This window comes from Taurulus bubalis (genome assembly GCF_910589615.1).
Source record: "Taurulus bubalis genome assembly, chromosome: 19".
Taxonomy (NCBI): Eukaryota; Metazoa; Chordata; class Actinopteri; order Perciformes; family Cottidae; genus Taurulus; species Taurulus bubalis.
In genome coordinates, this window is record NC_136607.1 from 3,979,903 (window position 1) to 4,006,890 (window position 26,988).

Consider the following 26,988-nt stretch of genomic DNA (forward strand, 5'->3'; position numbering starts at 1 on the left):
AGGCCAAACGGTTTAGATTTTGGGGTCATCAGTGTGTTTTGGAGCCCATTTTCTCCATCTTGTAATTTCTCCTGCTAATGGACGCCCAAGAGTCCTAATTATTCATCTCAGTCATTTCAGAACTGCCACCAAGCATCTCCTGAAATGCGTCTCAGTGCATTTTTGCATTTTATAGCTCCTTGTTTTTTTCCCCCCTCCAAGTTTTAATGAGTGTTGTTTTGCATTATGCAGTACCTCCAGGCTTCAATTTGGCATCTGGGAAAGTTGGCTTGACTCCAAGACTGTGGTCACCCAGTGCTTATTACTCATTAAGCCTCGTCGGAGGGCCGAGTGGGTGCAGGCTGGGTGGGTGCTGGGTGGGAGCTGCAGTGCTTGGAGAGTGGATGTTGTTGTTGTTTTTGTCGATGTTCTAGTTACGGAAGTGAAGAGTTGAGAAAGTGAAAGAGTTTGAAAAGTCTTCATGTATGCACATTATTCTCCCATTTGTCTGGCTCCAGGCTTTCTTGTTCTGTATACAATAGAGCTGGAGAATTATGGAAATGATCATTTCATTGGCTTCTATGGTTTAATTCATCTTTTCATTTTGCTTTTGACTTTCTGCCCAATATCAAAGCAAATAGATTTAGTTAAATGTCATGTTAAGCTTTTGGACAAATGGCAGACACGCTCTTTTTCTTTGTGTGTGTGTGTGTGTGTGTGTGTGTGTGTGTGTGTGTGTGTGTGTGTGTGTGTGTTGTGCCAAACCTCAAATAGCCTGTTTCCTGTATGCCATGAAAACATGCCATTAATCAGTTCTGTGTACTCCATGGTCGTGGGACAAAGTGATGTTACTGAAACGCGTCTCATTATATGTAATGTAATAAATCCAACAAGTCTGTGATGTGTGAAGGCACAGTTTGCCCTCTCTATGTCAAAGTCGCCATCGAAAATGAGAATGCTGATGGTTTCTTCGGCTGCCACTCGGTGCCAAATTGGTCTCCTTCTTTGCTGATGGAACTTTAGAGAGTGACAGCACACGGCTGCAGAAACCGGTTGTTATGTTCTGTTCAACAAAGAACATGATTGTGTGGCGAGCGAGAGTGAAACAGAGAGGTGTGAACTCAAACTTGTGTACTTGTTAAATACCGAGGAACTGGTTCGGCTCTGCTTCAATTAACAGGGCAGGAGCGGAGACGGGGAGCAAATACAGGAGAGGTGCCGCGTTGCTTATTCACCGCATCGTTGCTCACGGACAAACTGGTTAGACTGTTTTTCACGCAGAGAGCGACGGAGAGGGAGAGCTGCGTGCCACACTGCACAATCCACTGGATCGACAGGTAGCAGCACATGAAAGCCCATATTAAGGGATTCCCACAGTCGTAAAATAACATGTGGTTAGTGCTACAACACGATTTGAACCGCCCAAATGTGTTTATGTTTATTAGTTTGGGTGTTACAAAAAAAGTAATATAGTCGACTGAATGGATGAACTGATTAGAATTTGGAGGTCAAAGGTCACTGTGACCTCTGATGTCTTTGGCCACAACTCAAGGATGCATATGGAAAATGCAACTTGACTTGGTTGGCGGAGGAAAACGGCCACTAGGTCGGGCCGGTGGGGAACATTTAATGACCTCTCGGTAGAACCCAAACTGGCAAAAGGCCGCTAATGTCTACTGGCGTTTTGGCAGCGGCCGGTTGTTGTGGAACCGGCGTGAGTCCCGCTTCATGTGTGCAGTCTGAGGACGCCTGTTGTGTCTGCGCTGTGCGAACGAGCTCAGGCGTCAGTTCAGGAGTCGCACGGTCGTACGATGGAGCGTTACATTTACATGACAGACGTTTGGGAAAGTTATTTGTCCTTATTGACTAGAGGCCAGTATTTAAGTGTCCTCACTATTTCAGTGAAGTATTTTTTGACCCAAAAGCCAAGGTGCATACCGACCTGTGAGTTCTGTAACGTTCAACCCCAAGACATTTATTTGTAAAAAAAAAAAAAAAAAAGAGAAGAAAATCTTACAAATGTTTTTGTAATACGGTGACTGACTATGAAACCTGCGTTCATAATCATAAATGGCTTTTAGTTTTAGCAATGTTATATTGTAGAATCATTGAAGACTTGAGCAACACGACATATTTTTTTTATGAAATGCGTGTTATGTGACATTTGTGTAAACATAATGAAATGTTTTCAGTGTTTAGAAGACAGGGCTGTCAGGTTGAAACATTCCTGGTCAGGTAATGAGCTGCAGGGCGTCTCCTGCTGTTCACGCCCAATTTAAAGCTGCTGCTGGATCAAAGTGCACCAGCACACAACGTGACATACCACAGCTGTGAGCCATGAGCAAGGCATGCTGGGGAGGGGAGCTCCCTGGTGTACTTCAACACACACACACACACACACACGCACACACAGACCTCTGACCTCTGAGAAGATGGACAGACGAGAAGGTGGACAGAAAATCTGAAAAATTCTGATGTCTTTTAAATAGAATTTTAGAAACAGACTCAAACGTCCACAATACTTTGGATTTCACCTTTGTGGATTTATCAGCTCTTAAATATTTGTACATTTTGTATTTATTCATCATTTTTTTCCTGGGAATGCAATGCCCAAGCATATACTGTACATAACGTTTAAAAAACAAAAACATCTCTATAAAATAATATAAATTAATATAATATCAAGAAAAGTGAACTTTGATTTAAAAGAAAAAGAAGAAGAAAAAACAATGACAGAAATTATTTTAAAATAGCAGCACATTACATGGGTGGGTAAACAGTGTGAAGACAGGTCTAAGTAAATGACGACAGGCGCCACAATGATTCATAACTTCCTAAAACAACCTCATTTGACTGCACAGTGTTATGTGTTCAAACAGGGAGAGTCTGCGGTGTCTCATCTGAAAAGAATGGGACGCTCCTCTGAGTTTCTCAGGGAGGAAAAGTCTCTTATCAGCGTAGTTGTGCTTTTACTGAAGGAGTTCACTGTCAGGCTATTCCCTCAGAAAGGTTCTTTTTTGTTAAGGGAAATAAACTGTACTTTAACGTAACGCTGCACTGATCAAAAACGACATCCTGAGGACAAACTACATTTTTGTTAGTTTATTTTTCCCCCCGTATTTTTGAGCGTATTGGCCACTGCACCATCTGGCGGGGTGTCAAACATTTAATCTTGTATTATTCAATCATTTCTGTGTCTGTTTGAGAGATAAAGGGACAGCAGAAACAAGGCCTGAAAAGAGCAGAGTCAACAAATGGGGAGCGAGAGAGCGGCAGATCTGCAGGGAGGCTCCGCCCCCCCCATACCTGCTGGCTTATCAAGGTGTGTCTGACTTGGCGACCTGCCACAGCCACCAGGCCCCACCCAGACGCTCCCTGGGGTGGGGATTAGGACTCTTGTGACTTGGGTGGGGGAGTGAGAAGACTTACAACACAACCTCAGGTTTAGTCGTGGTTTGTTGTTTCTTTACCGCCGTCTTCCCCAACTGTTAGTTTGTTTATATTGAGTTCCGTTTACATTGTTGGGATTTTTTCAAAGCTTAAATGTGGAAAATTATGAATGTAGTCTGGAATTGAGACACATTCTTTGTTCCTGTACTTGGATAATCTTGTTTTCTTTTGCAGAAGTCAAGGACTCGTACCTTCATTTATAGCTTGTGTTTTTGTTTTTTTTCCTCCGTCACACACACACACACACACGAGGTTGAGTAAACTGATCAATCAGGCACAGAAACCCTGACAAGCTCTGGCCGGATATTAACCAGCTCTCTCTCTCTCTCTCTCTCTCTCTCTCTCTCTCTCTCTCTCTCTCTCTGCCTGTCCACTGGTCAGTGAGAGGTTGTAGTCAGGGTCATCTCCATGTACACAGTAGTGCAGCCCCCCCCCACACACACACACACACACACACTAACACACACATACACAGGAACCCCCCTGTGGTCTGAGCTCAGTGAGTTTTGAGTCTGTCACCATGAGCACCATGAGCACCATGAGCACCTCTCTCTCTCCAGGTCCTGCAGTGAGTATTTTAGAAACCTTTTACAGCTCAGCAGCTATTAAATAGAATCTGAACAGTACGATGTATTTTGAAAGGTTTACTGCTGAAACAATGGGCTAGTTTACAACGGTGAAGGTGGTTCCTTTTACCGTCTTAGTATCGAAGAAGTTTGCTCAACTTGTCCTATTTATGGTGTGTGTGTGTGTGTGTGTGTGTGTGTGTGTGTGTGTGTGTGTATTTATGAGTATTGTAAGGCATGTTTCTACTATTGGCCTGTGTTGATGTTATTTGGATACTAAGTCTGTTTTGGTAACTTGGAAGCCATGGAACTAGAATATTTGCATTTTCAGAAAAAGAAAAAAGAAATCATTAGTATTTAATACATTAGTAAAAAGTCTTTTTGAAAGTTAAAAATATTGGCCTAGTCTATTGACAGCATCAAACAAGTAGCCAGAGTCAACCTGTGTTGAAGTCGTGGCTCACATGTTTCACACAACAACAAGAGCTAGAAATCTTCAGCTCCCAGAACAAAAATGTGTATTTGTCCATGCAAGTATGCAATGCTCTCTTATTAAGATTTGTTTTCTGCATTGTTTAATATTTGTAATCTCTGCTGTCTAAACTCCTCTCCGGCCTTCCCTTTACAGCCTGCTGCTACAGACTAAAGTAAACGCGTCTGTAGCAGCAGGACAAGGTCTCTGGCTTTGGGGAATGCTGTGCGTTAAAATAAGTTTTTTTCTTTTCCTGTGGAAACCAACATTTCACTTTGGACTCAGGGATACAGATCGCTGCATCATGTATGAGTACAGGAATGTTTTATTTTCAAAACCTTGAACGATGTCAGGTTAGGTTACTCTGACAGTTCAACCCCGTCTCATAGAAATTACGTTTGTATACTCCTAATGTGTGTCAATTAAAATAAATGAGCAGCATAGAAACATCCTTTAAAAGAGGACTTCATCGGGCACTGTTTTACTTCATAACGAGATTATCTTTTTTTAAGAAAGGACTTTTATTGTTGTTGTTGTCTTACCTCCATCATCCTTTTAACAGCTAGAGTTTCCACTCGCTGCTCCCTCAATCTCCTGTCAGCGCATGTAATCTTTCTCAGAGGGATTAAAACACAATGGACTTGTTTTGATTGCGTTTAATCAAACAACACAGGCTCTCTGTGTCATGAAAACCCAGCCCACTCATGTTGTGAATAGAGCCACTCATACGGCGAGTGAGGGAATTAATTGCCTGCTGTCCATCTGTAGTTTTTATGAATATGTATGAAGATTGATTCCCTCCTTTTAAGATAAAACCCGTACATCGGAGCCGCCCGGGTTAGCCGCTTCAGCGCAGTCTCACAATGGCTCTCTGTGGTGGGGTTTGAACAGTGGTGGGTGGGACGCTCCTACCAGCTCCGAGTCTGTTCAGTAGGCAGACTTGTGTTGTGGTTAACGACACTTCAGGAAAACATGGAGCATTTCTGATGCTATACTATAGAGCACTTTGACATTTCACTGCTGAAACCAACTTAAGAATATTGAAAGTGTTCTCCACAGGTTATGTAGTTTTACTTTTCCTTTTGGGGATTTTTTTTTTTGAGATATCAGATTGTGTGGCTCTATCTATGCCGCTCATTCCACTTCAGATTTCAACCATGACTTCCACAGAGCAAAGTAATCCATCACAGTCAAAGCTAGCAGAGGGTCATATTTCTACATCCTGCCACCTGACAGGTGGAGATGTATGTCTCCTCCAAGACACCATCACTCTAAAGAACATGTCACCTGACAAGCGGCACCCCCGCTAGTTCGGAAATGATGCTCATTTAGTAAATGATGGTCCATTTAGAGTCAAATAGAACATACAACAGAGTATGCTTTAGGGCGGGCTTACTGTGATTGACAGGTCACTATCACAGCGTTGGGAATTGTCCGTGTTTCGTCATAAACCTTGAACCCGCTGACGATGACCACTTTGTTGTGCGTACAGTAGTTGATTTCAAGCTCGGTGTAACTGCGAAGGGAGAGTCAGAATGTCTCGGCCTCTGCTGTTTTCATGTTCTTCACCATGTTTTTACATTTCAAATATTTTTGTAAATAAATTGTGTTCAGGAATCAAAGGATTTTTTGACACTTGGGTTTTGCTTTGGTTAAAGTTTAAATTGCAGGATGTCCTTCGAATGAAAGACATTCTACAACCAAAATAGACATTTAGAGTAGAGATTGAGTGAGTACATATTGTTTAAAGACCTTTTCACTACATCAGCCAATAGGATCGGACTGAGGTGTTTGGTTGCTGCCAGAGCTGCTGCTTGTGAAATATAAGGCAGCTTTACTGTATGAGGGTTACTGTGATGAAAGTTGATGAAATACTCATTCTTGTCTCTTTCTCTTTAAAGAGCCCAGAGTTCCAAAGAAACAGAGAGGACTACCCTGCTTCTCTTGACAAACTACGGCAGCTGATAGAAGACAAAGTTCACATCCTACAATCCCCCGTCACTGAGGAGCAACAGGTAAATGATGACAAATCATTACTAACTGTGTATGAACCCGTATAACTTTGGACTTGCCAACCGCTGAGAGTACACCAAAATATGTGTTTTTTTTAATTTCACAATCAACTCAGAAAACAGAAGAGACAATATAAACATTCACTTTACGGCACACAACACATACATAACAGCATAAAGAGCGTGTTTGAGACATGACCGACAGCTGAAAGATGCCACTTCTAAAGACAACATCTAAAAGTGTTCGTCCAAAACATCCGACCGCTGCTGGAACAAAAGACCTTCAGAACACTGCGGCATCCTTAGTCACTCGCTGAATGACTGACTCATCGATCCTCACTGAGATTTGTACAAGTTCAAACTCATGACCCGCAACCATGACTCTGGATATCAGCAGCGCTGCTGTGTTTCAATAAATATACGTCTCTGTCCGTGGTGCTGAAGTAGCAGATGGATTGTCCATGATTTGTCCTTTCTTTTATAGGCCAGGTCATTGCCTTTTGTTAACGAGGGCAGTGTCACCCGAAGACTTTTGGATCCATTAAGACTGGGCCTGTTTTCAGCGATATAGTGTGAATAAAATGGGGGATAAAACGTGTCCTGAAAGTGGACAAAGACAAACTGAAGTGGAGATGAGAGGTCATCTAAGACCCAAGCCACTGTTGGGGTGAACGGTTTAAAAGTCATTATCTTGTGCGTTATAATCAATATTACAATACGGGTAGATCAAATGAAGCATTCTGATTGGTTGAGAGTGAGTCACGAGGTGTAGTTTATTCAGCCATAAAGTGCTGTACAGCCTGTTTACATTTAGAGCGTTCCATATCAGTGCACACTTAAAATAACAGGTAGATTTAAATTGCGCGACCGTTAGTTGTCATTTCAAGCTTGACAGTTACCAAACATGTTGGTGTAAACTTTGTTATTGCAACGTCCGCAGTAACGACCCGCAGACGTTGGTTTCCTTAACTTGCAGGTGTATTGCTTGATTGTTCACAGTATTGCAACGGGTAACAGTAACGTTAGCTCAAACGGCTAACAAGCTCACGTAGCATCCCCCACACTAGCATAACGAACGACAACACACACGTCACTTCCTCCCTAAAATGAGATGAGGAATGAAAAGGGTTTGACCACAAAATCATGATAATTTCTAGTGAGAGATAATTACGTCGGTAATTTCTCGACGCGAGGCAAGTTCTCTAAACATCATGGAGGAGAAAAATGACGGAGAAAAGACGGACAGAAGCAGTGAGAGCACTTCTTTACATCGGGGGCTGCGCGTCATCCTCCACCTGCTTCCAACCGACCGTCAGTTTTATAGTCCCGTATGTGCGTCCCGTGCGTCCCGGGACTATTTTCTCTGTTGCTGAAATGCGATACACAACGTTTGGTGGCTACAACTATTTTGTGCTGAAAGGGAGCTTACTATTACTATTTATAAAGTCGCAGGTACCCGTATTATAAAAGCAATAAGGTACTCAAGGCAGTACTGTCTCTACAATAATGTACAGTTCAAGGGTTTGCCGGCAAACAATTCCCTTGAACAGTACATTACTGCACGCCACAGTACTGCCTCTCGTACCTTATTGCTTAAAAAAAACTTACAGATAGGTCCGTCTATGTTAGAGTCTTACAAGTGTTTTATATTCCATGTATTAAGCGGCACATCACGATATGACGAAATACTCTGCAAGTGGATCGTAACGGAACATTTTCCAGGTGGACACATTTTATGGAAACACTTAACTTTATTCTTTAATGAGTGGAACCCCTACTAACGTAACTGAAGGTTTCAGAGTGGCTTCACTTAATCGGACACACAACGCCTCCAGTGAAAACAGTTAGATGATTATCACCAGTGTAGCAGAGCCTTCAAGTGTCATTCTGTCTTTGCTGACGTTGAAAATGCCTTCTTTTTTTCCCCACCGTATGTTTTTTTAAAACACAAATCTTGGCCAGAGGGCACAGGGCTAATTGCTCAGCATTTGCCTTAACTGCTTCCCTCCTGACGCTTTTTAAAAGGGATTTGGTTTTATTGGCACTCTCTTTGTGCGTTTCTCTTGATCCTTCTCTCCGTTTCTCTGCGGGTAATCTGTGTCCCTCTCGATGATCTCTCTTCAGGCTGTGATCAGAACGCCGGCTCCACAGTGTTCCCCTACTTTATTGAATACTTGTCCTTTTTCAGAAGTTTTAGGAATAAAGGCCGAACTTTTAAACATCCCCCAAGAATTCAAATAAGACCTATGTTGTTGGTTTGCCTCAGGTGACTCATGTTTGATGTCAATCGCTAAAAAAAAAACTTCTGAAATGAGTGTGATGGCCGGAAAAGATTGTGTGCTCACAGCAAATTGACAGTTTGTTCTGCCATTGTCATTTTGCCAATTCTGCACTTAATTGGATAATATTTTTGCAAAATAAGAGACATTTCCTTAGTTGGAGTCAAATAAAAGTCCAAAAGAACGTTGTTTCCCACTTAAAAAGTAGTACTTTGTGAAAGCTGCATTACCTTACCTCAACTATCTATTTGCTTTGTGAGGCCGTTGGGCAATGACACAGAGAGATTGGTACTTTTTTATAGACGACGTTCTGGGGAGAAAAAAGTAATAGAGTTAACATCATATTACGAATAAAAGTGATTAAAACACTCGCACAATATAGACCAATAGTAGCCCATTGCAGATATATTATAGTATAGTATGCGTCAACAGATAAATGCCAAAGATACAATATCTTCTGAAACGGTGTCACTATTCCATAGTTTGTTATGGAGCCCTCAAAAGTCAAAATCCCTCCAAACGTTTTAATTGAAGGCCCCTGGTAGCCGACCACAGGGTCACCGGACAGCTAATTATCTTCATAGTTGAGGCCAAACTCAAGTTACAATTTACACTGCTAAATGTCCCGCCCACTATATTCTCATGTGAGTTGTCACAAATACTGGATTCTCTGTATGGGAACAGCGTGTGCATGGATCTCTGTTAAAAAGTCACTGGAACTCTTAAAATGTTCTCCTTGAACCTCTTGAGTTTTTGTTGTCGTCTCGTTCCCTGCTGTGATTCTCAAAGCCAATCATTTTAATGCCTAAAAAAACATTTCCCACATGTGTAAGCTGCAATGTGGACAGTGAGGACTAAATCCGATTTGGCTACTGTGTGAACATGGTGTCAGCTTGTCTCGCTCAGACTGAGACACAGACAGACAGACAGACAGACAGACGGGAGGAGGGCGACCATCTTGTTCTGCCAGAATGACTCACACAGCCAACTGAAAGTACTCGAGTTTACAGTCTCAACCCGATGAGACGTCACCGACTCCAACTTTGTCTCTTGCTTATTTTGCCCCTCTTGTCTGCCTCGTCTCCTCTTCCCCTCCTCCTGTCGGCCTAGTCTGTTGATTCACTGTCAGCGTGTCCATCTCCCCTCGCTCTCTCCTCCTTCAGCCGGTGACTCATCGCTCTCTTCTTCACTCGACGTGTTGCTACGTCTGACAAACGGAGACGGCAGAGTACTGAGAGCGAAGGTGTCATACGGGAACGTTGTCGTGTCGAACACAGGACAGACACATGCTCTGTGAGTGATGACGTATTATTTAGAGTGGAGAGCCTTAAAAACACTATTTAAATCGTGTTTTTATTGTCGGAACACTTTTTTTTTCTTTCTAAAAGGATGTTGACATGCTAATATGTTACATGTATGTTGATGATAACCATATTCGCAGCAAATCACTATAGCCAGCTAGTCAACGGACTGACATCATGGGGCACTGATAATACTACTACTACTACTACTACTACTAATAATAACAATATTCTATATTTTATATGTCGGTTTGAAATGTAGAATATTGTTATTATAAAGTTAAAAATAAATAAATAACAGTGGTGGGAAGAAAGCATGCATTTTGTACTCACGTTTTAAGTGTAATTTAAATAATTTCTACAGATGAAGAAGAAGAAAAAAAGCAAAGTTTTAAGACAAGTGTTAAAATGCATAAAAAGGTAATTTGAAAGAAACACGTGGGACTCTATGTAACATACATAAAGTGATCTTAAAAAAAAAGAAAGGCTTGGCGAAAGAGATACGCTTTGTGCCTCGCTAACGTCTCACACAATTTTAAAGCTTGAAAAAAAAGGCTGCATCTCCAATCCCCTTTTTTTGAGCGTTTTTGAGGAACTAGAAACCCAGCAGCGGAGGATCTCAGGGTTCCTAAGATGTCCTAAGCCGTTTAGAGCTCTTTAGACGAGTAAACCGACTTTAAAATCAATCCTGGAGGCTGAAGGCGGCCTGAGCAGCGTAGCTAAGACGGGAGTCGTCCCTCTTTTTGTTGTTCTTGTTAGCGGTGTAGCAGCAGAGCTTTTGGAGAAGTTACAGCACTGCAATAGTCGATTCCACTTGAGATGAAGCCGTGCATTCATGTCTCTGCCTCCTGCTGGGTTAAGAAAGGCCGTAGTTTTGCAATGAGTCTCCAGATGAAGAGATTGCCATGTTGATGAAGTGTTTGCCATCACCTCATTACTGGCAGCCTCCAACATGGCTGTCAGAAGGCATGTTACCGAGCTTCCTGTGAATTATTTTTCTCTTCCTCCACCTCTCTCTGGATCAGGGTTCGCCGTGCGAGGAGAACGCAGGTAGAGGAGGACTGTGGAGGTTTGCCGTTGTGAGCGAGGAGCTGACCTTTCACCTCCAACAGCTGCAGAGACGGACAGAGCAGGAGCTCAGCAGCATACACGCACAGTGAGTCGTCACACACACACACACACGCACACGCACGCACACACACACACGCACGTTGACCATATCTCGCCTGGAGAAGAAAATCTTGTCAAATTTGGCACACACCTCCGCCCGGGCACGAGGATTAACCGATCAGGCTTCCGATGGTCAGAGGTCAAAGGTGGAGGTCACTGCGACCTCACGTCCGTCTCATTGTCGCGATATCTCAGGAACGCCTTGAGCGACTTCCTTCATATCGGGCACACGCGTCCACCTGGACTCAACCAGGAACTGATTCGAATTTTGGAGGTCAAAGGTGACTCCGAGCTCACCTCCGTGATTCTCATATCTCACAAATCCTTTTGGACACTTTCTCTCTTGTAACTAAACCCTGGTGCCCTTTACAAATAAATACAATTGTCCTGAAACTCTTTCTTTCCAAAAGTTGGAAGCACTTCCTCATAAAATATGATAGTAAAAATGTTTAGGGTCCTTAGAATAAGCTTATGATTCTTAAAATATTGATTATATAAGCAGGGCATGCAGCGTGCCTACAGGGTACTGACTGTAATAGAGACAAATTCACACCATATATTAAAAGAAAAATCTAAAAATAATAAAGAAATAATAAGAAAAAATCTCTCTAGCTTTCATTCTCCAATCCAGGTTCTTCACATTGAACATCCTAAATATTCCAAAACACGATATAAATGTTGCTTTTTTGGCAAAACCCTTACTTCCTCGTTCTGAAAGTGGACTTGTCTCCATATAAATTGGGACCGTGTCATGTTGTGTTTGAACATGCAGGAGTAGGAGGTTTATGGGGTTTTGTCACAGAGCTGGAACACGGATGTGGGAGTTCTCCTGTATCTCATAACGGCAGCAGGTTCTGCTCCGCCGGAGAGAACAACAGGATCGTGTGTGTGTGTGTGTGTGTGTGTGTGTGTGTGTGTGTGTGTGTGTGTGTGTGTGCTCCAGTTAAACTCTCTTTGTGAGCTTTGAGCTCATATTGATTAGTTACTCTCCGTGTGTGTATATGTACCCTTCCCAAAAGTCAAGAATGAACAAATTTGTATTTTATTCTTCTATTTCCTTGTTTGGTTGCATGAAGTACTGATCCGATACAGTGATCAGGTTTGTCTCAGATGTAATATATGTGACTCTCCCTGACTGTTCCGGAGCATTACGTAATGCCAGACTGTAACTACATCTCACTTTCTGTCTGTCAACATCCCATTAGGCGTTTGCAAACTTAATTGAGACTGTTAAGAACGTTCATTACAATGCATGATCCTCATAATGACAGACAAACCACCCTGTTTAACTCCTACTTTAGTATTGATGTCAATGTAAAACACATATACACTATACTATCCCGCTGCCTGGGGGGTAGTTTGGGGTCCGGTACCTTGTTCAAGAGCACCTCTGCAGATACCAGTCCACTTCGTGCTCCTTCTCATCAAACAATCCTTGCTCCCCCAGTGGTCTTACACTATGGAGCTCTTGTTTCCCCTCCAGCGTCAGTTTTGGATGTGTGAGGGACGGCGTGTCAAGTTTACACTCGTTATATGTTTTTCTTTCTTCACAAAATAAACTTCTCATGCAGGTTTACTCAGTTTTTCGGTTTACTTATGCAACAAAAGTACTTGGTTAGGTGCAAGAAAAAATAGTGGTTTAGGGTCTAGTAGGTAAGTTACGTAATAAAAGTAGGGTCAAATAAGTCAACGTTGACTTGGTTTCACACGGGACACGAACATTGATCTCCTGGGTGAAGGTCCAGTGTTCGTCAGTGTACGTCAGTTGCTCTGAGCGTCTAGTAATGAATCAGAATCAGCTTTAATGGCCATGTAAGTTTGCACAAACATGGAATTTGACTCCGGTTTCACTTTGCTCTTCGTACTTATACACACACAATATACAGTAAACAAGATCAATATAAAAAAGACATTAAAGACAGTAGTCCAAAAAGTGCAGATGGTGCAGATGGAAGAGTCTGATTAACTGTTCATCAGAGTGACGGCTAGTGGGAAGAAGCTGTTCCTGCGTCCGGTGGTTTCGGCGTACGGATGGGTTTCCAGTGGAAGTCGTCTGAAGCCCGGTGCGTTTCATACAGACGGCGCCTCCGTGCATCGGTGCCACACGCCGAGGGGCTTGAGAACGGGTTGGGACAGCCGGCTTGCTATAAAAACAGTTAGTGTTAATAGGTTTGGACAGATCTGAATGTTGATGTTGAAACTTGTTTCATAAAACGTGAGAAAGTGAAAGCTACGGGTAAAATTCCGGCTTTTCCGTTCCGCGTGACTCGTTGACGGTAAACGCTCAGATGGCTGTATCTGCTGCCTCACCCTGTTCGCTCCTCCTCTCTGTACTCCTGCCATGACAGGCAAGGCTGGCAGACCGACACTTCGACTGGTCTCGATTCTGTAAGACGAGGCAAGCTAAAACACATCTCGGGATTCAAGGTGTGCCAGCAGACACCGCACACCCAGCCGCACACACACACACACACACAGAAATGAGCACATTGTTCTGACAAATTTCCAGGGAATCATCTTCTATTTCTCAGCAGCGTTGGTTCTCATCGCCAAGTGCTCGGCCTCCTTTACAGCTTGGATCAAAGGCCTAATGAGTGGCTTCTCATTATACTCCGGCTCATGCCTCCATCACGCTGCCCTGCCCAACATGAGATCCACCTGGCTTACTGGAAGAAGACGTCACCTTGCTTTCATTTTGCGGGGGGTTTTCCTTGGCTTTGAGGCCCCAAAACACAGGGTTGGGCTTTGAGTGGGAAAAGAGGATAGAGACTAAATCAAGCAGCTTTCACGCCAAGAACTTCTGGAGCAGTTCTTCAAAACTCCGCTCTAGTGCAGTTTCTTTGTCAAGGTGATAGCGCTGCCTTTTTTTACAGTTTTCCAACGCAGAATTGTGATAAGTGAGAACGTAATCCCAACCGAGTCGTGTCCCTAAAGCTAAAGCCGACGTAATCGCAGCAGGCGAGGTAGAGTGTAGGACGAAGAGCATTACGTAAAGCACGACCAACGGCCTGTATCATAATGTACAGTTAGTTTTTTCTTTTTTTCTACTCTTCTTTTGATACTTATAGTCCATTACAGTGATTGCTTCCCGAGAAATCAAACAAAATGGCAATAATTATGTGCGTCGGCCGCCCTGAACCTCTTAAGTGTGAAAAATTATTCCTGTCACGTTCATCGTCCAACTCCTTTGAATGTGTTTTATGAAAACACATTCAGAGGATTAGGATGGCCCAGCATGCAGTGCTGCAGAAGTGCCATTTGAACTTTGACCTTCAAAGGATCAGCTGTTGAGGATCAATGTGAGGAATGTGTCTTGTTTTTTTTATTCTGCTACTTCCTTGAAAGGCATGTTACTTATTAAAGACACTCAAAACAGCTGATTTTCATTCTGGAAAAGGTGCGTCACAATTTCCAAAAGTTATTTGATTGACATGAATAGGAGACAAATAAATAAATAAAAACAGGAAACAAATGATGGAAAACTCTGGAACCGAATATATATTTTTGCATTTTGTCTTATCAAAGTTGTTACAAATTAATCAATTTAGCAACATGTCATTTTAGTTATTCATGTTTGGGTTAGAGTTAGGGTTTCTTTTTAATCTTTTAAACGCCAACTTTCAGTACTATGAGCAGCTAGGAGCTCTGTTGTGTTGTGGAGGCAGACCGTGTGTCTACACAGTTTATTTGGGAGAACCGACCCTCAGCGTAACCAAACTAATCCGGATTCTTTATATTTTGATTTTGCCCATCATTTAATGAAGTAAAACAAACCTGAATCCCACCTGCTCTGTTTAACAGCAGAGGCAGTACGACCCCAGCAAGATGCCACACTGTGTGGTTTAATGTGGTATTTTCCCAGATAGACAGAAAGTGTTTTGGTGTGGTTACGCAAGGAGAGTTCAGCTTGTTGCCAAGACTAACAGGCAGACTGGCAGTTTGGAAAACCCCCAGCTGAACTTGGCCAACTCTCTCCCTGTCTTCATCTTCATCTTCATCTCTGAAGGATAACGTGTTCATGCTCAGTGCTTGTTTTTATTGATTCTTTTTCACTTTTTTTGTCTTTTTTTTTTTTTTTTTTCACTTTCTTTTTCTCACATCGTTCTTTCTGATATTTGTGAAACAAAACTAAACATGATTCATCTCGTCTTCTATCTGTCTTCATCCCTTCTATCTGTCTTTCCTGCTGCTCACCCTGTCAAAACATTTCTGCTCCGTCTTTGCATTCTTCTGCCTCCCTTCAGCTGTTTATTATCTTTTCTCAAGTCGTTCTGCTCTTTGTGACCCGTTCTACTCCTGTTTGTACTCAATATCTTTCATCACTCCCCTTGTTCTTCATGTACACTCTGTTTATTCACAAGGCTGCAACTGTCGATGTCGATGGTTGAGTCTGTAAAATATCAGTACGGCCAGAAGTCCAAACGATATTTAGTTCACAGTAATGATGATAAATATAACAGATACGATTGCAACGGGCAGCAAAAAAAAGAAAGAAACCAATGCTGAAGAGCAATGAACCGCCATTCTCTCTCCTAGCCAGCAGGGGGCGACTCCTCTGGTTGTATAGAAGTCTATGAGAAAATGACTCTACTCCTCTCTTGATTTATTCCCTCAGTAAACATTGTAAACATGAGTTTATGTCTCAACCTCTAGTTTCAAGTCTTCTTCAATACAGCATGATGCTCATTTACTAAATGATGGTAATTTAGAGTCAAACAGACCATAAAGCAGTGGATTCTTTAGGGCGGGGCTACAAGGTGATTGACAGGTTGCTACCACGGTCCAGTTTAGTTGTTATCGGGTTTTTATTTTAGAACTTGAACCCTTTCACAGTGTTTTCCGTTCATGGAAGTTAATTGTAGCATTTTGATTGCATTAAAATATCTTACTCATCTTATGATTGTTCTTAACTCCGCCGTTCGGGTGCTGCTGGTTGCGAAAAACACAAGCTGGTGTCGGCCAAAGCACCAAACTTAAGGCTTCAAAACGTCAGTCCACAAACCAACGGGTGACGTCATGACGACTACGTTGACTTCTTATATACGGTCTATAGTTTGAACTTACAAACAGAAAAGTGTACTTCTGCAGATATGCATGCAGAACATGTTGACACAAACACTATGAGGCGTGTTCATTTCCATACGTCGCCACAGCGTCACCTTTGTCTGCGGAGTGGATTTCATGGAAATGGGTATGTATATGTATACATCCCATGTGACCTCGACACAGTGACAATTATATATGTGCAAGTGGTGAGATACATTAAAAAAAATAAACACATAAATAACGCCCACACATTTTTCCACCTGCAATTATGGAGTGAAATGTGTTTGGCACATACATGCAAGCAATTATGGAGCCCTATTCACGTGTTTCTGTACGTAAGCACCTAATCAGAACACTCTGACAGCTGGCTGTGTGTGTGTGTGTGTGTGTGTGTGTGTGTGTGTGTGTGTGTTTCATTGGTAATTACTGTCTTTTCACACCGATGGATGATTTTACCCGCAGCGTTTTAATGAAGTCATTTGATTGGTGAAGATCAATTTTGATTGACAGCTGACAAAATAGCTCATTTGCATGAAGCTTCAAAGTCTTGAAATCTCCTCGAGATTCCTCTCGAGATTCTGGTTTGTGCTGAACACTGAACTCAAACAAAGCAGAAACATCTCACGAGATCTCTGAACAATGGGAGATTCGGCAGTCGAGGAGGAACCGGCCTGTTGTACAGGTTGCCATGGTAATGCTGATACTGTTTCGGGGGATTAGACCTTTTTAAAGATTTGGCATATATAATAACCAATGTAAGCATTTAAGTTATTCGGAACTGACACTGTATGAATTGTGCTTTCAAATATGAAGAAGCAAACTATGAGCTTCCAGAATATACTCCAAAAATATTCCACCAAAAAATAAATAATAATAAAAATATAAAATGCAGAAATGAGGGGAAAAAAGAATCACTTCTATCTTTTTATTTATCTTCTTTTCTGACCCTTATTATTAAAAAAAATTTTAACGGATGAAATTTGGGATAAATAAGTGAATGAAGCAGAATTAGACTTTATTACTCATTGAATACAAAAATTCAAACGCCAGCATTGAACATTCGGTCATATATTTACACTTGTTTGCGTAAATAAAAAGTTGCAAGTGATAACCGGCCCCAAAAGTTCCAACTTCAGCAAAGTCACCAGTCAGTAAAACATTTGATGGAAAGACGGACAGAGGCGCTGTCTGCTTATCGAAGTGAGACTCACATCGGTTCAGAAGTGTGTGACTTCACCGCAAAGAAGCTTCTTTAGAGCAGAAATAGACAACATTCAAGCTTTAATACAATATTATTATCATGAAAAACGTCATCCCACATTTAACTCAAACATTCTAAACATACTGTACATAAATATTGATATTACGGTGACACTTTGGCTTAGAATATAATTTTTCTTCGACATCAATTTTGATTATCCATAAACCTCCAACAAAAAGCCGAGGACTATAAACCTAACTGTGTGTGTTCCAGCACGCGGGCCGAGTGAATGTGAATCAGAGTTCATCAAGGCCTTAAGGTTTTACTTCAGATGTCCTTCTCATCACGCAAAGCGCGGAGTCCTTGAAAACCTCATCAACAGTGTTAATATATTTCCCAGAGGGCCTTTGTGTTGCCGTACCGTTGTTTGTGTCGTTTTCCACTCGTTTGTCTTTCTGTCGCTTCTTCGTTGGTTCATCAAAGGCTTGAGCCTCCTCCTCCTCTTCTTCCTCCTCTTCTTCCTCCTCAACAAAACCCCACTTCTCTGCCTCTCATCGCCTGCTGCTCTGCATCTGTTACAGAGGGTTAGTGCCTCCCAGTGGACACGCAGTGAACTGCACTCTGATGCTTCACTGCACTCTTCATACAGAGAGCCTTCTTATGGCTGGATTATTAATATGTAGATGCAGATATGAATAAATACATATTATTATGTTTGCCCCTCTTAGTTGTTTGTACTACCACAAGTATTGTGTTTCTGCTTCTGCTAAACCACTAATACCACAACTAGTACTACTGCTAGTTAAGCTACTGCGCTTACTCGTTCTACCACTCTGTTCCCTTACTACTAGTTACTAGTGTGACAGCCACACGGCTCCAGTGTGTGTTTTTATTATTGTTGTTAATGTTGTTAACGTTGAGCATTAACCATTAACTCTGCATCAGCCGTTCAGCTCTGCCTGTATCCATGAACACATTGCTGTGTTTGCTCAAGGAAGGGTTCGCTTTGAGGGCTCGGGAGGAGAGACCGGAGGATCAAAATCCCAAGACCACGACTCACTTTTATTTATTTTTGGCTTTTTTTTTATATCCCAAAACAACTTCTGGAATAAAGTATCACTGAAAATGTGAAGCTGTATCCATCGTCGGTGTTTTTTAAGGTGAAGCGCTCAGCTGCTGCAAGAAAAACCGAACAGACAAGTCCGTCCTGTTGCCACTGAATATATATATATATATATATATATATATATATATATATATATATATATATATATATATATATATATATATATATATATATATATATATATATATATATACTGCAGAACAGCAGCACCTGAGGGGTAACAAACTCCCATGTGTGTGCATTCACACACCCACAAAATATTTATTTTAATTTCTTCATTTTACATGTGTTTTTATGAGCCAAAGAAATGTTTGAGAGGCTTCTTGTCATCCTAATGTGTGCATAGACTCTACATCTATCTTGTTTTTTTACTCCTTAAAATAAAAAAATGCAATAATAGCAAAATCAACAATATTCTGAAGTGATGCAGTTTTAGGGCCTTAGGGTTGGCTTTTTAGTAGATGCTATTAACATTATGTTTAAATTATGGCCTGTGAGAGAGTGCTCTCTAATATTATCAAAGGCCAATTTATATCAACCAAATCAGTCCAGCCCACAAACCCAGAATTTGTAACTATTTGTAGTATTTATTGTATTAATTTAGCTATCAAACCTGACTGTGTGATTGCCAATATATACAAACATAAAACTAAATGTGTTTGTATGTGTGTGTTGTCAGACTCTTGCAGATTGAAGGCCGCCGGCAACTGCTGACCAGTGACCTCTCTAATCTTCAGGAGAAGAAGAAACGGACCGAACAGGAGCTGAAGAGGAACTCCAGCCTTCAGACGTCCACTGTAAGTGACCGCAGCAGGGAGCCGCTTCCACACAGACCATACGGGATACATATATACATATATAGACATGATATTATGAAATATATTTAAAAAAAAAACTAAAATGCATGATCAGCTGTCCTGGTGAAACGCTTCACTTTCCTCCCCAGCTACAGCTGTGTGCTTGTCGGGAGCTTCAGGCCTCCGTCACCGAGTGTCTGCTCCAATCAGAGAGGTTGGTGTTCCAGGAGGAGGCACTGAGCGCGCTCCGTAACCTGCTGAGCCAAGACCTGCAGAGGTACCGGGACGAGACGCGGAGGCTGACCTGTTTCACGCGAAAAATACTCACGCAATCCCACAGGTCAGAAAAAAACAAGTACAAAATGTAAATAAAAAATGTGTAATTCAGACTAGAAAACCATTTAAACATTGCACTTTATGTGTTACCTTCAGAGAGGAGCCGCCCACCAGCAGACCAAGTATGCAGGGGAAGAACGCGACCGAGCTGGAAGGCAACATGGTACAGTTCAACTCCTGTTGGCTTTTATTCTGCTTGCTCGTTCTTGGCACAGTCAAGGGCTCGAACAAACGAGGCCTCGCGGGACTCGTTGTTTGTATGATGGCGGCTTTTTTTGGGGCCTAGCAAACCGAAATAACGGCACCACTAACCCCTGTCGCTACCCTTATGTAGGGGGTTCAGCTAACACTCCAAACACAGTACATCTGGGTGTTTCAATTCAAAGTCGCCGGACCAATCAGAATGCACCTTGGACAATCATACACGTAACCATTTAAATTAGGTCCCACTCTGCATTTGATGCTCTCATGTCCCATTTGGTCTGATGAAGGTCTACATCACCGTAATATCCGTAGTGATGAATCCATATCTCCCCCCTGACTCAGCAGATCTGTTTAGCGGACAATGGTACAGAGGAACCCTTCAAACTGTCTACTGTCTCACATATGCACCAATTCTTTCTCACGGCCAAGAGGAGATCTGGACCACTCGTTGGTCTGAGCCAAGGCTTGGGCTCAATAACTCTTCCTAGCTCCAATTATGAGTTTATAACTTGGGTCACGCTCATTATGATAATGTTAGTTGTCCTTTTGGTGGGAATGAGACGGTTGGACACGCAGAAATAATCCTGGTTCTTAGTAGATTACCAATAACATTATGTTCTGTTCCGACCTGTGAGAAAGTTCTCACTAATATTGTCAAAGGCCAATTATATCCAACCAAATCTCAACCAGCCCACAAACAGTCCAGCTAAAATATTTTTGTTCACAAACAAAGCAAAAATAAAAAGGTAAAGAAGCGTGTTGAGTTAGAACAGTAACTGTGTGTGTGTGTGTGTGTGTGTGTGTGTGTGTGTGTGTGTGTGTGTGTATGTGTGTTTGTGTATGTGTGTGTGTGTGTGTGTGTGTGTGTGTGTGTCTGGCATTGGTCCAGCTGTTGTCAGTCTTTCTCAGACAGTCAGTGTGGAGACAGAGGAAACATCTGCCTGCTCATCTGGCTCTGTCTGTCTCACACACACACACACACACACACACACACACACACACACACACACACACACACACACACACACACACACACACACACACACACACACACACACACACACACACACACACACACACAGCGAGAGCATCCTTTCCCAAAAACACAACAACAAGAAAAGCCATAATAGACTGACACAGTTGTGACGGGGAGCGATGAGGGAAGAAACCTGGTTTGGAGTCTTATTATAACAGGAAACCTGTCAAAGTGTCACCACAGTTTAACTTGTGAAGCTTAAACACAAACAGCAGACGGGCCGGCTGCCAACATGCTGCTGCGTCTCCCGCACAGAAATACAACATGAATCAGGCTCTCCCTTTTCAGAACGTCCCGATTCTCTTTGAAAAACACCTGATAATGTTTTTTTAAAGCAGGATTTAAAAGTGAAACTGCACCAAATAAAACATCATGTGAGTGTTTTTGGAGTATATTCTGGAAGTTCATAGTTTGCTTCTTCACATTTGACGGCACAATTCATACAGTATCAGGTTGATTATTATTAATGCCAAATCTTTCAAATACATCAACTCATTCTTTGACAAAACCTTAGTCATTGATTCAACGTCCTGACAGCTGAAGTCACTCAGAGAGTGGATTTAAATGTGAAAAAACTGGATTCAACAACTGCTTTGGGGAATGTTACAACCCTGATTTTCCCAAAAACTATTCCATGAAGCAGGAGGCAGAGGACACCATGTTGTGTGTGTTTGGTGCCGCAGGTCTCTGTGGACAGGACGGGGGTTCAGACCCTCCACACCTTCCGTCTCACGCTTTGTCCCGTTAATCTAGACGAGCCGCTCTGGGCCGAAGAGGGGCTCGGTAACCTCTTTATGAGATTATGAGGTTAATCTGTCAGAAGATGAGCCTGGATTTGTATAATCACGCATCATTTTGATTAGACATTAAATCTAATAGATTTAGATTTGAGGTTTTTGATTGGATTCTGTGGCTCGTCTTCACAGCAGTTATGTGCAATCTGTAAAAAGGGCTACTGTAGAACTGCATTACACGTCAGAATATTACTGATTATTATTATTAAGAGATGAAGTAAGAACTCTAAATGTGTAAATTACAGTGTGAGACCAGGCGTTGTCCGACTATGGACGTATCAGAGGAGCAGCTGGATGAGCTACTCCGCTCTCAGGGACAGAAACACGCCCTTAGTAATTATAGAAAACTACATATGAATCTCTCAGAACCTCCACAATAAAGAAAACATGTTCTATAAAGGTTGGACACAGGTGCAATTAGTCATCAGATGAGGACGTCTGGGGAGCAAAGACGCCTCTGCTGTGTTCGGCTCGTGGGGAGAATGTGTTTTGTTTTGTTAGGCTTTGTGTTTTATAATATTCCAATTTGGTTCCTCTCATATCGAGTTTAAAAAGACAAAGCAATGTAGTGTGGGAACAGATGCTGGATTATGTTCTCAAGTGCATGAAAAGGTCAACACCGTTTGGTGTGTATTTATTCTGGTTGATATTGGTTTTGTGAAGTCTTTTATACGAGAGGTATGTTCTTCATTTGGATCATTAACCCATTTCATTTGTTCCAAAACACACAATATGTAAAAATAGAGAAATAAATCCCATCGCAAGCCCGAGATGATTTATATATGCCTAGAATGTTCTGTCCACGATCACATAGGAGAGGAAGTGATGCCACACGTTAGACGCTGGGGTCAGATCATGTTTTGGCCTTTTTTCTAGATAAGTGATTAAAATGGTTATTAGTCAATCATCAACATATTTGCTTATTTATTTTCTGTCAACCGGTTAAATTGATGAATTGTCTCATATATTACCACGTACAGCTTTATATGAGCATGTGCAGCATTTCCTGTTACTTCAGATCAAATCTGAGCGGTCGGCCTTCAGGGAACCCTTAAGCCGCTTTTCATTTTCCATATTTAACACATCCCTAATAGACATATTTGACGGGCTTACCCGGTGATCATACATCTGTGCTCGTTGTGGTGATTCCCACGTGAAATAACGAAATCAAGGACGGGCTTGACCGGATTCCAGCCTGATCTCTAACCAGTATTGCCCCATGAAGGGATAATCGCCAGCTGAGCTAGGTGTAAAAACGGGCCGGCCTTAAGGCGAGGACGGAGCGCCAGTTGGTTAATAATCTTAGTTATTTACAGTCATGGGGGGTGGGGGGGTCAACAACAACAACAACAACAACAGGAACATATTGCCAAGCAGATTGCTGTGGGCCGAACGGAGCTGGACATTCAGGCCATATGGGTCCAACACAAGACTGATGCCGCTAATTGGTTATTTATTTTATTTTTTATTATCTCATCGGCCTAAGCTTGGTAGGTGACCTTAGAATGTGAGTTTAGAATCGGAACACTTCAACAAACAACCAGGAGCAAGTGCAAAAACGACCCTTGCAAGGCAGAAAACAAAAGAAGAAGCGATAGAATCTCGTAATAAAAGTAATTAAAAAAAAAGCTGTAAACACGCCTAGAAAAGAGAGAAACTAATCTGGAGAAGATGAACAACAACCCAAAAAGTCAAAAAACGACCAACAACCATGAAAAGGCAGAACAGTGCCTGAGGAAACTAAAAAAACAACATGAAAAGATTGGATAAACTAACAGGAGAAGCTAGAAAACAACATTAGGAAGCCAAAGAACCGACAAATACAGAGGAAAAAGATGGAACACCCCGGGGAACTAGAAAACAGCAACCCGCTTGTGTTTTTGGAACTAGTTTCCAGTTTTTTTGAGGAACTAGAATCTAGTAAACGACTATGACAAACTAGGAAACAAACCAGGAAGCTCAAAAGCATCCAGACGATAACGAACAACCATGAAAGGATCTGAAACGTCCCAAAGAAGCTACAAGCAGGAGACGCAGGACCTGGAACACAACACATCGGTTTAGGAGTTCATCTGCAGATTAAACCGTTCTATGATGTCAAACTTTGAGCCACGACAAAAGCCAAAAGGCCGATAGACAGAAATGCCCTTTAAAGCAGCTGTTGATCGCAGTGAGGAGCGATAACACAGCAGCCTTATCACTCATAAACAAGTTTATAAAACCGTATGAATCACCCCGGCCATGAGCGGTCCTTGAGCGTAAATGAGCACTAAAATGAATAAAAAGATGAGGCTGATGGGTCCAGCACTATGTGAGTTTAGTTTAGCCAGACGGACAAACACCATCCTCCTTACGCCTGGCGGAGAGGATGAAAAGTTAGAAAAGTGTGTTTGCTAAAAATGGAGGTGGCAAGTTTGGTCCCAACAGATGATCAAATTTATTGTTCCCAACTCAAAGACTTCCCCATTGTTGGGTGTGCAGATGGGCAGGAGCGGAATCTCTGAGTAAACCAGCCTGCCTTATCAAAGAAATCCATGTAAGCTCCCGCAAACATGTCCAACACCCTCTGTACCCAGTTACACTTCTCCTAGTGCGATATGGAGCAGGCAGCGCGCCGTTAAAGGGACATTCCACCTACTCTACCAGCCAGGAGGCGTCCACTCAACCTGAGAGAACAGTTGTACAATGTCTTTGGTGGAGGCTTCGGGGTCTGTACCATTTTTACCATTTCAGACTGGAAGTTCACCAGACAGGGATCTGACAAACAGTGTTGAGTTGCATTATGGGAAATGTAGGATACAATGTTTTGGCGTTAAATCCGACAAAGTCGCTTTTCAATTACTCGTGGGTGATCCAGAACATGCATTTTAAAAAGTGGCCTTCTGGACCAGCTTAGTGCAGAAATGATGAAGTAGAGCGGAACTGTTCCTAAAACCACAAAAGGATATTCCATACTAATAATCAACACTGTGTTCATGTTTCAACACTGAATCAAGCCGTCACTGGACGAGCCTGAACGTTTCATTCTCTTGAACCATAACATCAGTGGTGCATTCACTGTAGTTCCCAGGATGCACTGCTGTCATATATCTGGGTCAGATGGTCTACAGCTCTATGCCATATGTCTGTACTGTAGTGAGGCCACAGGGAATTGAGAGTGTGTGTGGGTGTGGGTGGGTGTTTGGGGCAGACATGACTTGGGGGAATGTAGATCTGGTTTTCCTGAATCAAGCTCCGTCTGCACGTCTTCCTGGGTGATCGTTCAATCCCCCAAACAATTCCCTTTCTCCTATTATTCCGAGAAAATAAAATGCAGGTTTTAAAGGTTAGGAGAAATTATTTTCTAGAAAAATGAGATGCAGTGAGACATCCAGCTAAACAGCACACATTATTTACACACTGAACTTATCCTTAGTAAGACCCTTCCAGACGTTCAGAGTAGACTCGCTCTGTCTCCTATGAACTCAGCCTTGGTTTCTTTATACCATGAACATAATCTTTCCAAAACCTGAAAACAATCACTCTTAAATACTGCTGTAGTACCACTAACTAAATGTCCATGTGTACAGGATGTCAGAGAAAATGAGGTTAAAAATGCGTAAACCAATAAAATCACCCTTAAATTGCTGTCATGGCCATCGTGATGCTGTATGGGGAGTGTTTTATTTTGAAAGGCCTCGCTGGTATTTTCTTCATTTCATATATGAATCATTGTAGCGTCAAACATACCACACATTCAGAATTTAAGATATTGTGAATTATTTCTCTCATATTTAATCATCAATCATAGTATATTGTATAATCTTTTATTTAGTTTTTAACAGAAACAAGAGTCTTATATTTTACCATTATATCCATAGCACGCAGATGGAAATTTAAAAAATAAAATAAGAATATGAGGATAGTAAAAAATAGTACCTGGAAAAATAAAATAAGAATAGTGAAAATATTAACCGAAATATGAACAAATAATGAATTAATCAGCATTAGAAATCTTCTGTGACCCTGCCTGTTTATCCAGGGATTCTACAGTACGTGTGATCCTGTCCTGAATGTTGAGGAATGTTGAGTCATTTTACTGCACGGGCAGAAATACAAGAACACACACATTTCATCACCCTCGAGTGTGTGTGTGTGTGCGTGTGTGTGTGTTCGTCTCCTCATTCCATACGGCTCAGAGAGTCCAAACTCACAGAGCAAAAATAATAACATTAAAAGTCATCAGCTCATAGCTAATCCCGCTGCGGCCTGTAAACATTTTAATGCGGCGGTGATTAGCAGCGACCCCTAAACCGCAGCCTCCCAGTCCTCCCAGGACCCGGCTCCTCTCCCGGCCCGGCCTTGGCTCGCCGTCCCTGTGGGAGGCGGCCAGGCGAGACCCCGGATTAAGGCCACTCAGCGCTTTGGACCCTTTGAGCCCCGAAAGTTAAACCCCTGGATGCTCGCCACGTCATTTCTCTAAGTGGCATCAGCCTCCTTGTCATAATGTTAATTAAAGTTGGATTTAATCAAGTGGATTTTTGGCAAAACAAATGATTGAATTTCTGTTCTTTTCCTCTTTTGTGTGTGTGTGTGTGTGTGTGTGTGTGTGTGTGTGTGTGTGTGTGTGTGTGTGTGTGTGTGTGTGGACTTTTGTATTTTTATTTTGGAGTCTATCTGTTTATATATTTATGTGTCCTTTTTTATTTCTGTGTGAGAAAGTGGGATGTTTTGCTTTGGGGGGGGGGTTGGGATTTTTCAGATGAACGAGCAGATGTTGCACTTCCTCAAGAGGGATTTATGTCAGGATAGGAACACACACACACACACACACACACAGGGCTTCATGTCATTATGCATGCTCAAAAACATCAGACGTGACTAACACGTTGACATGCTGCTTCGGAGGAATCCTTAAAATGTTCAAATCTAAGCGGAGGAATGATGTCTTTGAATCTAGTTGCGTTGTTTATGGGAACTCAGTGCTTTCTAGGTTTAAAGGAAGTACCATCTGAAAGAGGAAGTAGCTCAGTCTTTCTCTTTTGTCACTGCAACCTTACTAGCTGCGGCTAATGTGCTGCTCATCGTGCGCTCACACCAAATGTGATTTATGTTTATTCGCATTACTCGAGGATGGCCTACCAACAACCTTTCATGAACCTTGGCCGTCACAGCCACTACTGCTGCTTTGTACACTTTGTTTAATTCCCAGATACGTTGGAAAAAGTCTTGGTTCATAA

The 26,988-nt window shown here is 42.1% G+C and overlaps 1 protein-coding gene across 1 annotated transcript in view; it reads left to right on the plus strand.

Annotated features, from left to right (window-relative positions):
• Nucleotides 1-26,988, plus strand: part of LOC306751322 (uncharacterized protein) — a gene marked incomplete at its 5' end in the record, with an annotated part of 59,889 nt that overhangs the window by 19,253 nt on the left and 13,648 nt on the right. The window contains 5 exons of the mRNA XM_079234884.1: nucleotides 6,369-6,482; nucleotides 11,085-11,215; nucleotides 19,282-19,399; nucleotides 19,549-19,739; nucleotides 19,832-19,898. Coding sequence (XP_079091010.1) covers nucleotides 6,369-6,482; nucleotides 11,085-11,215; nucleotides 19,282-19,399; nucleotides 19,549-19,739; nucleotides 19,832-19,898 — 621 coding nt within the window. The remainder of the gene's footprint in view (nucleotides 1-6,368; nucleotides 6,483-11,084; nucleotides 11,216-19,281; nucleotides 19,400-19,548; nucleotides 19,740-19,831; nucleotides 19,899-26,988) is intronic.